This window comes from Cynocephalus volans, chromosome 7 (genome assembly GCF_027409185.1).
Source record: "Cynocephalus volans isolate mCynVol1 chromosome 7, mCynVol1.pri, whole genome shotgun sequence".
Lineage (NCBI taxonomy): Eukaryota > Metazoa > Chordata > Mammalia > Dermoptera > Cynocephalidae > Cynocephalus > Cynocephalus volans.
In genome coordinates, this window is record NC_084466.1 from 66,707,328 (window position 1) to 66,720,269 (window position 12,942).

Below are 12,942 nucleotides of genomic sequence, written 5' to 3' on the forward strand. Positions count from 1 at the left end.
TTTGTTCTATTCACATGTTCAGTGGATTGGAAGATGCCCACCCACATTGGTGAGGGCAGTCTTTACTCAGTCCGCGATTCAAATGCTCATTTCTTCCACAAACACCCTCACAGACACACCCAGAAGTAGTGTTTTATCAGTTATCTGGGTATCCTGTACAACTCCTTTCTTAAACTTCTGAACTGAGATTCTCAAGAACAGTGTTTCTCAGAGTGGCGTGCAGACCTAATAAACCTGAATATCTGTGAGTGGTGCCCTCAATTCTGTTTGTGCTATGTAGTTGTCTATGTTCAGTTGTTTTTTAGGGTTTTTACTGTTCTCTTCATATGTTGCTTACTATAAATTTATTTGCAATAATATGTTCATAAATTACACAAGGATCACATTATGTGACCATACATGCCAAATTATGACAACATATGCCTTATGTCATAACAAATAATTATTTTTAAATGGAATCAAATGCATAATACGGTATATCTTAGGAAAAGATTTAAGTTGTCTGCACTCATTCCAAAAGTAATGTATTGCTAAAATCATTATCTTATACTTACTGCTATAAGTAATATTTTCTGTGCATGTTATTCAATGCAAAATCATATATGGTTATATAATGTACCCAGAAAATAATAATAAACAAAATCTGCCTTTGTCTGTAATGACAGCTTCAAAAGTGGCTATCTTTGGTAATAAACATATATACTTGTCCTTGATATGTAACAAGGACTATTTTGAATTTTAATATGAGTACTTGGTAAATTAAATTTTTCTGCCAACCAAATAGGTTTTTAGAATGTAGAGCTAGAGATAAGATACAAACAGGTAAGACACTAGATTAGTCTTTAGTGGCCCCAGTTCTTCACTTGTTATTTTCTTCACAGGTTTTCCTACAAAATTCTGTGGCAGTTGTACTATTTGAAAGTTCTTGGCCAACTGAACGTGTACAAACTTCACTATCTGTGAACAATAGCTAAGGGCCAAAAAATGTATGAATTGAGAATTTTTACTTTCACTCTTCTGTTAAGGTTAAATATGTAATGGCAGGGGATGGAGATAGTGTTACTCATTTTAATTCATGTTTCTTATTCTAAAACCTTAACCCATCTCATAGCAAACCTGAAGCTTATTTGAATAGCTTCTCTTAGATATATAAACCTTCTTAAATTAGGTTTAGCAAGGTAATCTGTTTTCTTCAGTCCTGTATTTATAGCTACCTATAAGATATCTTCCCAGGGAAAAAAAAGAAAATTAGACGATGTCTTCCTGCTTAGATATCCTCCCAACATTCTGAAACACAAAACGGAGGACTTGATCCTATCTTCTCTCCCAGTCTCCACAATTTCTTCCTGACTCCATCAGTGTCATGATATTGGGCACCAATATCATCTTGGACCTCAGCTTTAAATTCTTGAAATAGTTTTTATTTAATTTTTTTGCCTACCAATTCTTTTTTAAAACTCATTTTTAGATCCATGAAAACTGCACCAGGGCTTCATGACCTTCTATTTATATACAGCTAGAGCACCTGTCCTACCCAACCCCCTTCAGTCCCTCATACAGCTTCATGATCAGGATTCTTTAAATACTGTTTTAATGTCACACACCTAAAATGGCCCCTTTTGAATTAAACCTAAACTTCTAACTAGTGTTATTAATGTATTCCTCCTCTCTCGACCAGATCTCTTCACTTTTCACCCTTATGCCATTCATTGAGGGTTTTTGTTTGTTTGTTTTTTCCCCTAACTGTATTACCATGTTTATTTGGAGACATGGAAAATTAAGCTTAAAGATAAAAATTAAAGTTACCCATTATATCCATAAAACAAACACATATTTATTTTTACTAAGTTGGCTTCATTGTGTGTACAATGTTGTACTGCTTTCTAATACAACCTTCTGTTTTATTTAAGTTAATCCTTTTACCATCTCCCAGACATAGATCATTTCTATATTCCTACTCACTGAACGATTCATCTGCATCCTTAGGACTCATGCATATTTACCATTCTCTTTAAGATTCATCTTAAGTCTTACTTCCTTCAGTAAAAGTTCCTTTATATATCTCCTCAGCATCTACATTCTGATTTATAGTCAGTCAGTAATTCACTAATCTAGTGGCCTTTTATTAAGTATCTACTATATGCTGAATTCTGGAGACAAAAAAACAGATCTTACCTTGCTTCTTCAAGAGTAAACCAATATGTAAAAATTTAGATTTACAACACATAAAATTGAGGCAAATAAAAATGCTTGAAAGAATGCCAACCCAGTAAGTGGTTGATCTGACTTGTAGCCTTCCAGCTAACTGGAGGAGCTCAGGTGGGAAGTCACTTAACCCTGTGAGCCTTGGTTTTCTTATTTATAGAGTGAGATGAGGGGCTTATTAATGGAAATGATAACTTCCATGTATTAAGCACTCACTGTATGCTGGGCACTATGCTGAGTGTGTTAACAGTATTAATCCATTTCATCCATATAATTACCATACAAGTTAACCACAGTTCTGCCCACTGTACTAAGGTATTGAGTCTAAAATCACGTAGAGTTTGAAGTGGTAGAGCAGAGCTTGGACCCCACCAGTGACCAGTTCCAGTAATATATATCTTCTTAATCACTAGCACACTCCGTTGAAAATCCATGGAATTTCATTCTTTTTATTTCCCTCTAAGGCATGGAGGAGGAGTTAGGTTTTAAGACACTATTCTATAATTCTAAGCGCTCTCTCCTCTCTGAAGTTTATAAAGTGATTTGCCATAGACACCTATAGAAAGTTCCCCTTATTCATTTGTTGTTTCATTCAACAGATATGTCTGAAATTGACAAATTATGCAAGGATAATTGGGGGGAGCCAAGAGTAGACACTGTCCCTCCTCTCATAGAATGATTTCTCAAAAAAATGACTTCTTACATTGGAGGAAAGCAGAGAATGCTTGAGGGCTGATTTTGCTTGCTCTCTGGCTGCTTTGGGGCACATCTCTACTCCTTAACTCATCTGTAAGTTCTCTGAGAGGAGACCTCACTTCCTCGCTTTTCACATTTCTGCCCTTAAGCAGCAGATAGATAAGTACTAATAATTTAAAAGACAGAATCAATGGCATTTGCTAGCTTTCACATCAAAAATAATTTTAAAACTAACCAGTTTTAAGACATTTTCTGTCTGGCCTTCATACATAAATCTTCCTTCTAATATTTTATTAACAGATTTACAAAGGTCCCGACTCTTCATTCCGGTATTCCAGCCTTCAGCTGAACTGTGAATATCGCTTCCGTGCATGTGCCATTCGCCAGTGCCAAGACCCTGTGGGGCACCAGGACCTAGTAGGTCCCTACAGTACCACAGTGCTCTTCATCTCTCAGAGGACCGAACCACCAGCCAGCACCAACAGAGACACTGTAGAAAGCACAAGGACCCGGCAGGCACTTAGTGACGAGCAGTGTGCCGCTGTCATCCTTGTACTGTTTGCTTTCTTTTCAATTTTGATTGCCTTTATCATTCAGTACTTTGTAATCAAGTGAAAATAGAACTTTATTTTTTAACGCTGTATTACATTTAATTTTGTCATGTACTAAAATTAATTTCTGTATTGCTTTTACAAAAACAGTGGTATTTAGCACTGGCATTAAGACTATAGCATATCATTTTTGCCATTTTCAGTGCTTATAGTGTTAGGTAGAGGCTGGCACTTTATTAGAATGCAAGCCACAGAAATAATCAATTTTTGTTTAATTGGGGCTTTTTTCTTTTTTTTTTTTTTTTTAACATGGTTTCTTGTAGAACAAACTTCCTAAGAGGCAACAATTTATAATTGGTATTTTGACTAGTCAACATGAGTGTAACAGTAACAACCTGATCTGTTTCTTTAAAGATTATTGCCAAGTGAAAAATTCAGAATGAACAGAATTTACACTAAAATGCTATATAAAAATGTTAAAGTCTGATGCTGTGAAAGCAATCTAGTGCGTATTTCTACCTCCTCATTTGTCTTAATTATTTGGTAAGTGGAATTATGATGACTAACTGGAGGGGCTTAACAAACAAAAACTGGATGAAAGAATATGTATATGAAAAAAGAAGCTTTTGTTTGATAAATGTGGAGTTCTTCATTACAAATATATATTCATGAATTCACAGATAAGTCACTTAAAGAAAACACAGGCAGTTTACTTGGCCGAAAAATATTTTAACATTTACTCAAAAAGTACCTCCTCAGGTCTTGAGAACATGGTGAAGAACAGAGGGCTTTTAGATAGTTACTTTTTAAAAAGTGATCATAAAAACCAACTCTGGATTTCAAACCTAAATGGCTTCTGTGTTTTGAGCCTTTGAACTATATGTATGTGTATAAGAACATACCCATACATATATGGCATATATATAAACTATACATACCCAGTGTAGAAATATATATATACACACATACATACACACTATCTGGTCTGATATGGGCTAATTTTGAAGAACTCTCATAAGTCTTTGCTGCTTCTCCCATAACTACTGCCATCACCATCAGAATTCATAAACCTAACCTTTTTGTTTGGGGCACCAAATCTGAAGACAAAATTAATTTGCACCAGTAATCTTCAAGCTGCTTTTTTCTTGAAAAACTAATGTTTAGTGTATAATGTCTGTTTGGATACTGTTCCAAATTGTGGGTTGCATGTGGTTAATGTTGCATTAGAGCACTTTGCAATTGCATAATTCATTAATGTTTTGTGAGCTTGCATTTGTGAGTTATTGGATGATCAGATTCAATTTTGTCACGTATCACATAGTACATCTTGCCTAGATGTCGGTCGATGACTGCCAGTAATAATACGGTTTATAATGAAACTATCTAAAGTTCTTATTTTATCACATCTGTTATCTGTAAAACACCTGTAACTAGCTTTTTTAATTTATTATATGAATTTTAGGATAGTGAATCACTAATTTTTAGTTGTTGAGATTAGCATTTTAGTGATTACTAAGCACTTCTGTCAGTCTTTGAAAAAAGAAACGTATATTTTGTGCTTTGAAGATCTCTGAAGAATTTCGCTTATAATAGAATGGGCATGTATTGTAATTGTTTTATGTCAAATGATTCATGCTGTAGAAAAAACATTAACATTTGTTCAAAAAAGAAATGGATAAACTTGGCCTTTCCAAGTGGAAAGAATGACCTGTCACTATAATACACTATATGTTTACATTTTATTTAAATTTTAATCTCATAGGTATAGGGTGATAACCTTCCCCCAAAACAACAGTGATTGCAATTGTTTTCTAATCTTCTTAAAAGTGCCACATTTGGCAATACAAATGAGTTTGAGTGTAATAGCCCAGAGATTTCTATATAGTTGAATGTCTAAAATGGTAAAGTGTGCCACTGTGGCAAGTTACAGTGGCTTATGTTTTTCATAGTAATTCAAATGAACCTCCTATTTTTGATAGTAAATGTCATTTAATAGTGTTCTTGCCATGTGAGCCTCACTGCAAAATTAGTGCAGAGGAGAAAACAATTTTTAATGTAATCTTGATTTTACCTCATATACTGTACATTCCAAAAACTCTAAACTTTTTAAAGATTATAGATACACTACCAAACATATCACTTTAAAATTGTATAAGGTTGATCTTCATACAAATGAAAAAATATCTCATAAAAATACATGAACTATGTAGCAAAAGTATCTTTAAAATCCATGGAAAATAAAAGTTATATCATTCTTTTTTGAGATATGTTTATTGTATTCATATGCATTTATTATTCGCTGCCTGTTTAAGAAAATGAAATGCTAAGGTCTCACCTCTTGCAATGGGCTTAAAACAATTTTCCCAACAGTATTCAGATCTTCAACATGAGAGGACCCAGATAAGGTCCGTTAGACTAAAGAACGAGGGCTGGCTGGTTGGCTCACTTGGTTAGAGCATGATGCTGATTAATACCAAGGTCAAAGGTTCAGATCCCCATACCGGCCAGCTGCCAAAAAAAAAAAAAAACCAGTAGACTAAAGAATAGAAGTTTTATCCTGGTGGCTTGATTGTGTGCAATTCATTAAATATCTTGCTTTCTTTATATAAAGAATAAGATGAGTCTGAGATAAACTTCCAATTGGAAAGAAAATCTCTAACCTCTCCTCACCTTTCATGCATTCTTTACCTGTTCCTAGTAAAGAACTGTTCCTAGTTCTTTCTCCCACCTCCAGGGGCCCCGAACCTTCCTGTTACTGATACTGCTGGGTCTGCCCTGCACCAATAAATTCAAAACTCCCCCTCACTCATCCTTCATTAAAATTTCCATCCCACAGACCCCCTCCTGGGGATTCATTGCTTTTAAAATCCAAGTGGATCTCTTAATTGCCACAACTGCAGGTATCACAATAAAGTTTAAAATGTCAGGGTGGGAAAGGGGAGATGTTTTGAATGTAGAAACTACTCCACAGAAGCAACTAAGTGTGAGTCCAGCCTTGAAAAGAATGTTATACTACAGTATTTCACGTCTCCTCTATCTTTTCTTCATACATTGAAAATAGGAATTTTACACATTTGAGCATTCTACGGGCTGGTTCCCAACACAAATACCTTGCTTCTCACTAGTCTAAACAGGAGGATCCCATGTATACGGTAGCTCAAGGGAGGCAAACAGACTTTAAAGACAATGGTCCCCAAATTTCAAGCAGTGATTCTGTAACCTAACTTCCTGTCATCAGAAAGTGATGAGGATGCCTCATTTAACCTTTTTTAAATATTCTATTTTCATACACACTTTTTAAGATAATGTATATGCCCTTGAGAGTAACCCTTTCATTTATTCATTATTTCCTCCTTACGTTCTTAAGGGGGAGAAAAGATTCAGAGAAAAAAGTTGATAGAAGAACCAAGATTTTAATAAATCCTCATTGTCCAGAGTCGTACCTTCAAATGTTTAGGTGTTATATAGGCTATTTTTCATCTCATGCAATAAACAAGATGATTTTGCCATTTCTATTTACTATGGGAAGTGTGCCAAGAAAAAGTGGTTTCAAAATGACAGATTTTGAAGCCACATGACCCATTCAAATCATAATGACTATTATCTATTGACCACTTCATGTGCCCTAGGCATTGTGTCCAGTGCTTTACCTTAGTTATCTCATATAATTTTCCTAATTGCTTTATTAAGTATAAACCACAGCACAGAAGTCAAGCTTTCTACCAAAGGTCACATGGCTAATAAATGATGGAGCTGGAACTTGAATGCAGGTGATTGGTCTAGTGCTCCCACACTTAACCACTGTCCTCTGCTATCTTCCCCCAAAAGTCCTAAATTCTAAGAAAAATAAAAAGTAGTCCTAATTGACTTTAATTTACATTTATGATAGCATTTGAGTACTACCTGTATGCCAGGCATTGTGCTAAGCGTGTACTGATATCAACCCACAGCTCTCTTAAGGACTGAACAGAAAGAAATTAGACAGAGAATCTGGTATAAGGGTATCAGACTAAATAAGTTCTAATTTCTTTCCTCTTGAATTTCATCCTCTGATACTTTGACTCCCATTTTGCTCCCATTTCAACCCATCCTCTTAAATATTCATCTAAGGACAAAAGTACCTTTATTGCCCCTTACCACAAATGAGACAAGCTGACATGTTCAAAAAATGAATATAGCTATGATTAGACAAACCTAGAAAACATGCTAAGTGAGAAACTAGACATGGGAGGTCACACATTGTATGATTCCATTTTAAGTCAAAAATGCATTTAATACCCCAATAAGCCCATCATAAAGTTGAAAATCAGAGTCAAACCATCATTAAGTCGTGGACTGTCTCTATGAAATATCCAGAACGGGTAAATCCATAGAGACAGAAAGGAGATTAGTGGTTGCCAGGTCTGGAGAGAGGAGTAAATGGAGAGTGACTGCTCAGTGGGTATGGGGATTTTGGGGTGCTGGAAATGTTTTGGAACTAGACAGAGGTAATGGTTGCACAACATTGTGAATGCACTAAGTGCCACAGAATTGTTCACTTTAGAATGGTTAATTTTATAATGTGAATTTACCTCAATTTTTTTTTTAAATCCTATATAAAGATGACCAGTAAGGGGATCTTAACCCTTGACTTGGTGTTGTCAGCACCACGCTCAGCCAGTGAACGAACCAGCCATCCCTATATAGGATCCGAACCCGTGGCCTTGGTATTATCAGCACCGCACTCTCCTGAGTGAGCTACGGGCCTGGCCTTCCACCTCAATTTTTTAAAAAGGGAATATGTCAGACCTAACCGTTGATATAACAGATAACACACGACTATAAAGAATCCTGAGCATCATCAAGTCAATAAAATTGACCTAGTCAATAAGTTCATTTCGCAAGACAATGCTAAAAATCTAGAACTTTACATGAAATTTCCCAATTATAAAGGGTTGGTTCAAAATGTTATGAAATGTGTGTCAATTGCTGTAGGTGTCCACTTTTCAACCTCTGCCTCACAATCCTGCTCTTCTGTGGAGAAAAGTGTAAAACCTATGGAGTGTTTACAAGTTTCAACAGATAAACTGCAAGTTATGGACATATCCTATATCTCACAGCTTTCCAGATCCTTCCATTTGCCCACAAAATATGGTTTCTAGAATACAAGGTGGAAGACACTTTCCTGAAAGAATCTGAATGATACCTAACACTCTCCATAGCTAGTACTCTATGGCTTACACAGCAAGAGGCCACACAGCATGGTGGCCATGGACTCTGGAAATGAACAGCACCGCCCTTACTGGCTGCCTCACTGACCTGGATAACTTCTCTGTGCTTTGGTTTTCTCATCTACAACATGGAGATACTAAAAGGACCCCCCTCATAATGCTGTTGCTGAGAATTCAATGAGTTAAGATATGCAAGTACTTGGAACAGCACTGTTTTAGTCCATTTTGTGTTGCTATGACAGAAATACCTGCGACTGGGTAATTTACAAAGAACAGAGGTTTATTTGGCTTACGATTCAGGGACAGCTGCATCTGGCATGGGCCTCAGGCTGCTTCTACTCATGGTGGAGAGCGGCAGGCAGCCGGTGGGTACAAGCTGATCACATGGAGAGAGGAAGCGAGAGGAGAGAGAGAGAGAGAGAGAGAGAGAGAGGGAGGGAGGGAGGGAGGGAGGGAGGGAGAGAGAGAGAGAGAGAGCCAGGGTCTTTTAAGCAACAAGCTCTCGGGGAAACTAACAAGAGCGAGAACTCACTCATTAATCCCCTGCCCCCAGGGAGAGCATTAATCCATTCATGAGGGATCCGCCCTCATGACTCAATCAGTTTCCAACACTGCCACACTGGAGATCAAATTTCCACATGAGTTTTGGAGGGGACAACACATCCAAACTCTATCAGGCACCTTGCACTCAGTAAGTATTAGCTTTATTTTTATGCAGGACATCCCAGCCTGCCAAAGGCCAGACTGTGAGGCCTCTAGCCAGAGGCCAAGGGCCATTGATAATACCAACTTCTTGCTTCTAGGGACGCAGGGCCACTATTGCCCAACACGAGTACCAGATGGAAAGGTAGAGGAGAAAGCTGTGCACACTCCTGGTCTCCTGAGACCTTCTTCTTAGATGAAACAGGAAGTCAGGAAGCTGGTGAATGACTACAAAAACACCGAGCAGAAAACAGATTTGGCCAGTTCTTGCCACTTGCCTTCGATGATCATTCTCTTCTTTCAGGAGAGTAAGGTGAAGAGGATGCAGTCTGAGTTGATCTCTTTAAAAAAAAAAAAAGAAGAAGAAGATGTGGGCAGTACTCCAGATATCTGGTCTTGTTTCTTCCTAAAACATGGAATGCCAAGCCATTAATTATAACCAGGGCTTGAACCTCAACGTAGCAATGTTATTGAAAAAGCCCACCACGAACCCACCTCTCCATATCAGTGTTCCATCCTGAGCTAGATTATCAGTGAACACTTACTGATCGCCCAGCACCATCAGAGTACTGTTCCTAACTGCTGAGAATTGTACAGAAAATAATGGCGCCTGGTTCTGCAGAAGCTTATTCATTCCCTGAGTTAACAAATATTTATTAAATTCTCATTTTGTGCCAGATACTGATCTAGGCACTAGGAAAGAGCAGTGAACACAACAGATTAAAGCCCTGCCTCCCAGTGCACATAATGTTGAAAGACGGAGAGACAGATAATAAACAAAGAGCTAAGTAAATTAAATAGTATGTCAGTTGACAATCAGCTCTATGGAGAAAATACAACAGAAAAAGGGAGCATCTGAGTGGAAGTGAGTAATAGAGACTAGTCAGAGAGGGAGAAGGTACAGTCAGCATGCTGAGCCTGCGTGGCTGAGTTGAGACCCAGCGAACCCACCTTGGAGCTGCCATGGTGGTGGGGAACCTTGCAAGAGAGACTTCAGCAGAGGCTGGGAGGTCCATTGCCACAGAGAAGAATGCAAAAAGTGAAAGAGACTCAAGTGTCCACAGCCCGTGAGAGTCAAGGGGAAGATGTCAAGTGCTCCCAGGGTCATCATTTGAGCCAAAGAAAGGGACCACAATGTTCACTAGCCACAGACCTCTGCCTCCAAGGCTAGCAGAGTAGTTAGTGACCAGGCATAGGGACATCAAAGTGGAGCCTAGCAAATGCCAGCCGTGCCACCCCAGGAACCAGCATGAAGTTAGGTGCCCATCTCCCTGCTAGCTTCTTCACAAGGAGCTTTAAGCCACCTGACACCCCCCTCCCCGTCCATACACCTGAGTCTACTTGGGGAAAGACACGTTACTGGTGAGAACTGAACACTACCTAGAGGGCCTGTTGAAGGGATCAGATTGGACTATGCTTTACTCAGACCACATCGTTAATTTTCTCTTGCTACCCAGCAGGTGAGACCTCGAGGGAAACTCAGATCAACTACAGTGTAGATGAAGAAATTACATTGCCTGGGAGTAGGAGGGAGGGCGGGAGGGAGACAGGTGGAGACTGATACAGAAACTCTTTTGAGGAGTTTTGCTGAAATGATTCAGAAGAGAGAAAAGAAAGAGAAGTGATAGAGTGATGTCCTTGAGGAGGTGAATGGAGTGTTTCAGGGGCAGTGCTGTCTTCAGCTACAAGTACCAACTCATTCATCTGCCCAGGGGGGGAGAGGAGAGGAGGTGGGCAGAGTGAGGGTGCAGAAGTTCTCTTCCAATTGCTTCTAATTTACCAGAGAAACAGGCACAAAGTCAGCAGCTGAGAGCAAGGATGGGGGAGGAGGTCTTGGGTTAAGGAGAGAGGAGGATGCATAAAAGAGTCTCCTGGAGGGTGGGGGCATCGGTGAGGTAGGGTAGGTATGCGGATGGCCAGGAAGACCCCAGCACCCCGCCAGAGGTGGTGCATTTCAAGTGACACAACTCAACAGCTGTTTGGGAGCAGGCAGGGCGTAGGAGAGAATTCAGCTTGACCAGGGCGGTGGCTGTGCTCTGGCTAAGCAGACAAAGACAATGGAGAAAGCAGCAAGGGAGTCCAGGGTGTCTGCATGGCAGTGGCTGTGATAGCACATGGAACCGAAGCTGGGCAGAGGAGGAAAGTGAGGATGTGGGGCAGGTGAGGGACAAGGAAAAGGTAGGTGGAGCAACCGATGGAGGTCCTAGTGGCGCTGAAGGATTGCAGGAGCTGAGGTACTAGGGAAAGTGAGCTCGAAAGAGAGGGGGTGCAGGTGAGAAACAGGGACGACCAAAACTGAGATGGCGGAGAGCTGGCGGGTCCTGGGAATGGTAAGGTGTAAGGTATGTCACAGGAGCGCTGGCTGAGATGGGGTGGATCATGGATAGAAGGAAGCCAACAGAGGCTAAGGCATTGCAAGACTCAAGCCAGTGGGTGTGACTTTTACCAGGTGTAGCGCTCCAGAGAGATGGGGAGGCACCAAACTTTCTGGGAATGCAGGTAGTGAAGCGGAGGGGACCGCAGAGGGTGGCATCTGATGAAGTGAGGCTCAAAGGGAGGTTTTAGGACAGCTGGAAAGAGCAATGATGAGGAAGGTGACAGGTACTTCTCCAAGCCCATGGTCCCTGCATGTGAGAGAGACCTGCAGGGGAAGCATGTTCCAAGGTGGAGCCAGGTTTCAGGTCCAGAAAGGAGAAAGGAATTGGGGAGAAAATGTTGAGGATTTAAGCCAAAACGGGATGGGTGAAAAAGCTGCTAGCCATGTGTACACCCACACAAGAAGGGTAGGACTTGGCAGAAGAGCTCAAGAGCAATACTGTGCAGCTTTGGGTGAGGACAGACTGGGGGGAGACTGCCTAAGGGGGTGGAGTTGGGCCCTGTGGTGGGACATCAGGCCTGCGGGGTCTGGGATGAGGCCCGCCCCTTATTGCAATTTGATCCCAAGCGAGGCCCGCTTTGTTTACGTGCCAACCGCGCTCCTAAGGACGTGAGGACCAAGTGGCAAGCGCAGGGCACACCCACCCTAAGCACTCCATAAGTGTCAGCTGTTGTCATCGAGTTCACAGTGAAATGACTCACACATCAGTTATAGTTCTTTCTCCCGAATTTTCGTTCTTTCCAGTGTTGTTAAATAGGCTGGTTTCTTAAGTTTAGGAGAACATATGACGTGTGAAAGTATCCCAGTGCACACGTAACGTACACTTACAAGTCTTGTTCTTTATCATGAGCAGACATGTCACGTCCGCGTGTTTCAGGACTCCTTGAACTCATCTGGTTCAGTGATGTGCGCGACCCCCTTCCACCACCACTCGCGAATTTACACAAGAGGAGAACTGGCCTGGTGCAAGGTCACACAACTACTTAGTCCTGCGTCACACAGCTTCTTGGTCCTAGAGCCAGGCCTAGCCTCCTCTCCTGCCATTTAGCATTGCGGCTTCCTGGTAACCACTGGGAGCCCCCACCCCACCCCGCCCCCCGTCAGGACGCAGCCACCCGCCGGCCGGGGTAACTAGGAAGGTCCCCGTGTACCCGACCGTCAAAAGCGGCCGCCCTGCACCGGGTCCATGAACCAGCTTCCC

At 40.6% G+C, this 12,942-nt stretch overlaps 1 protein-coding gene across 3 annotated transcripts in view; it reads left to right on the top strand.

Moving 5' to 3' along the window:
* FNDC3A (fibronectin type III domain containing 3A) overlaps positions 1 to 5,676 on the top strand; it is a 194,308-nt gene extending 188,632 nt beyond the window's left edge. For all 3 annotated transcript variants that reach the window (XM_063101768.1, XM_063101769.1, XM_063101770.1), the window contains one exon: positions 3,202 to 5,676. In XM_063101768.1, the coding sequence (XP_062957838.1) occupies positions 3,202 to 3,516 (315 nt within the window). In that variant the 3' untranslated portion in view covers positions 3,517 to 5,676. The remainder of the gene's footprint in view (positions 1 to 3,201) is intronic.
* Positions 5,677 to 12,942: the final 7,266 nt, after the last annotated feature.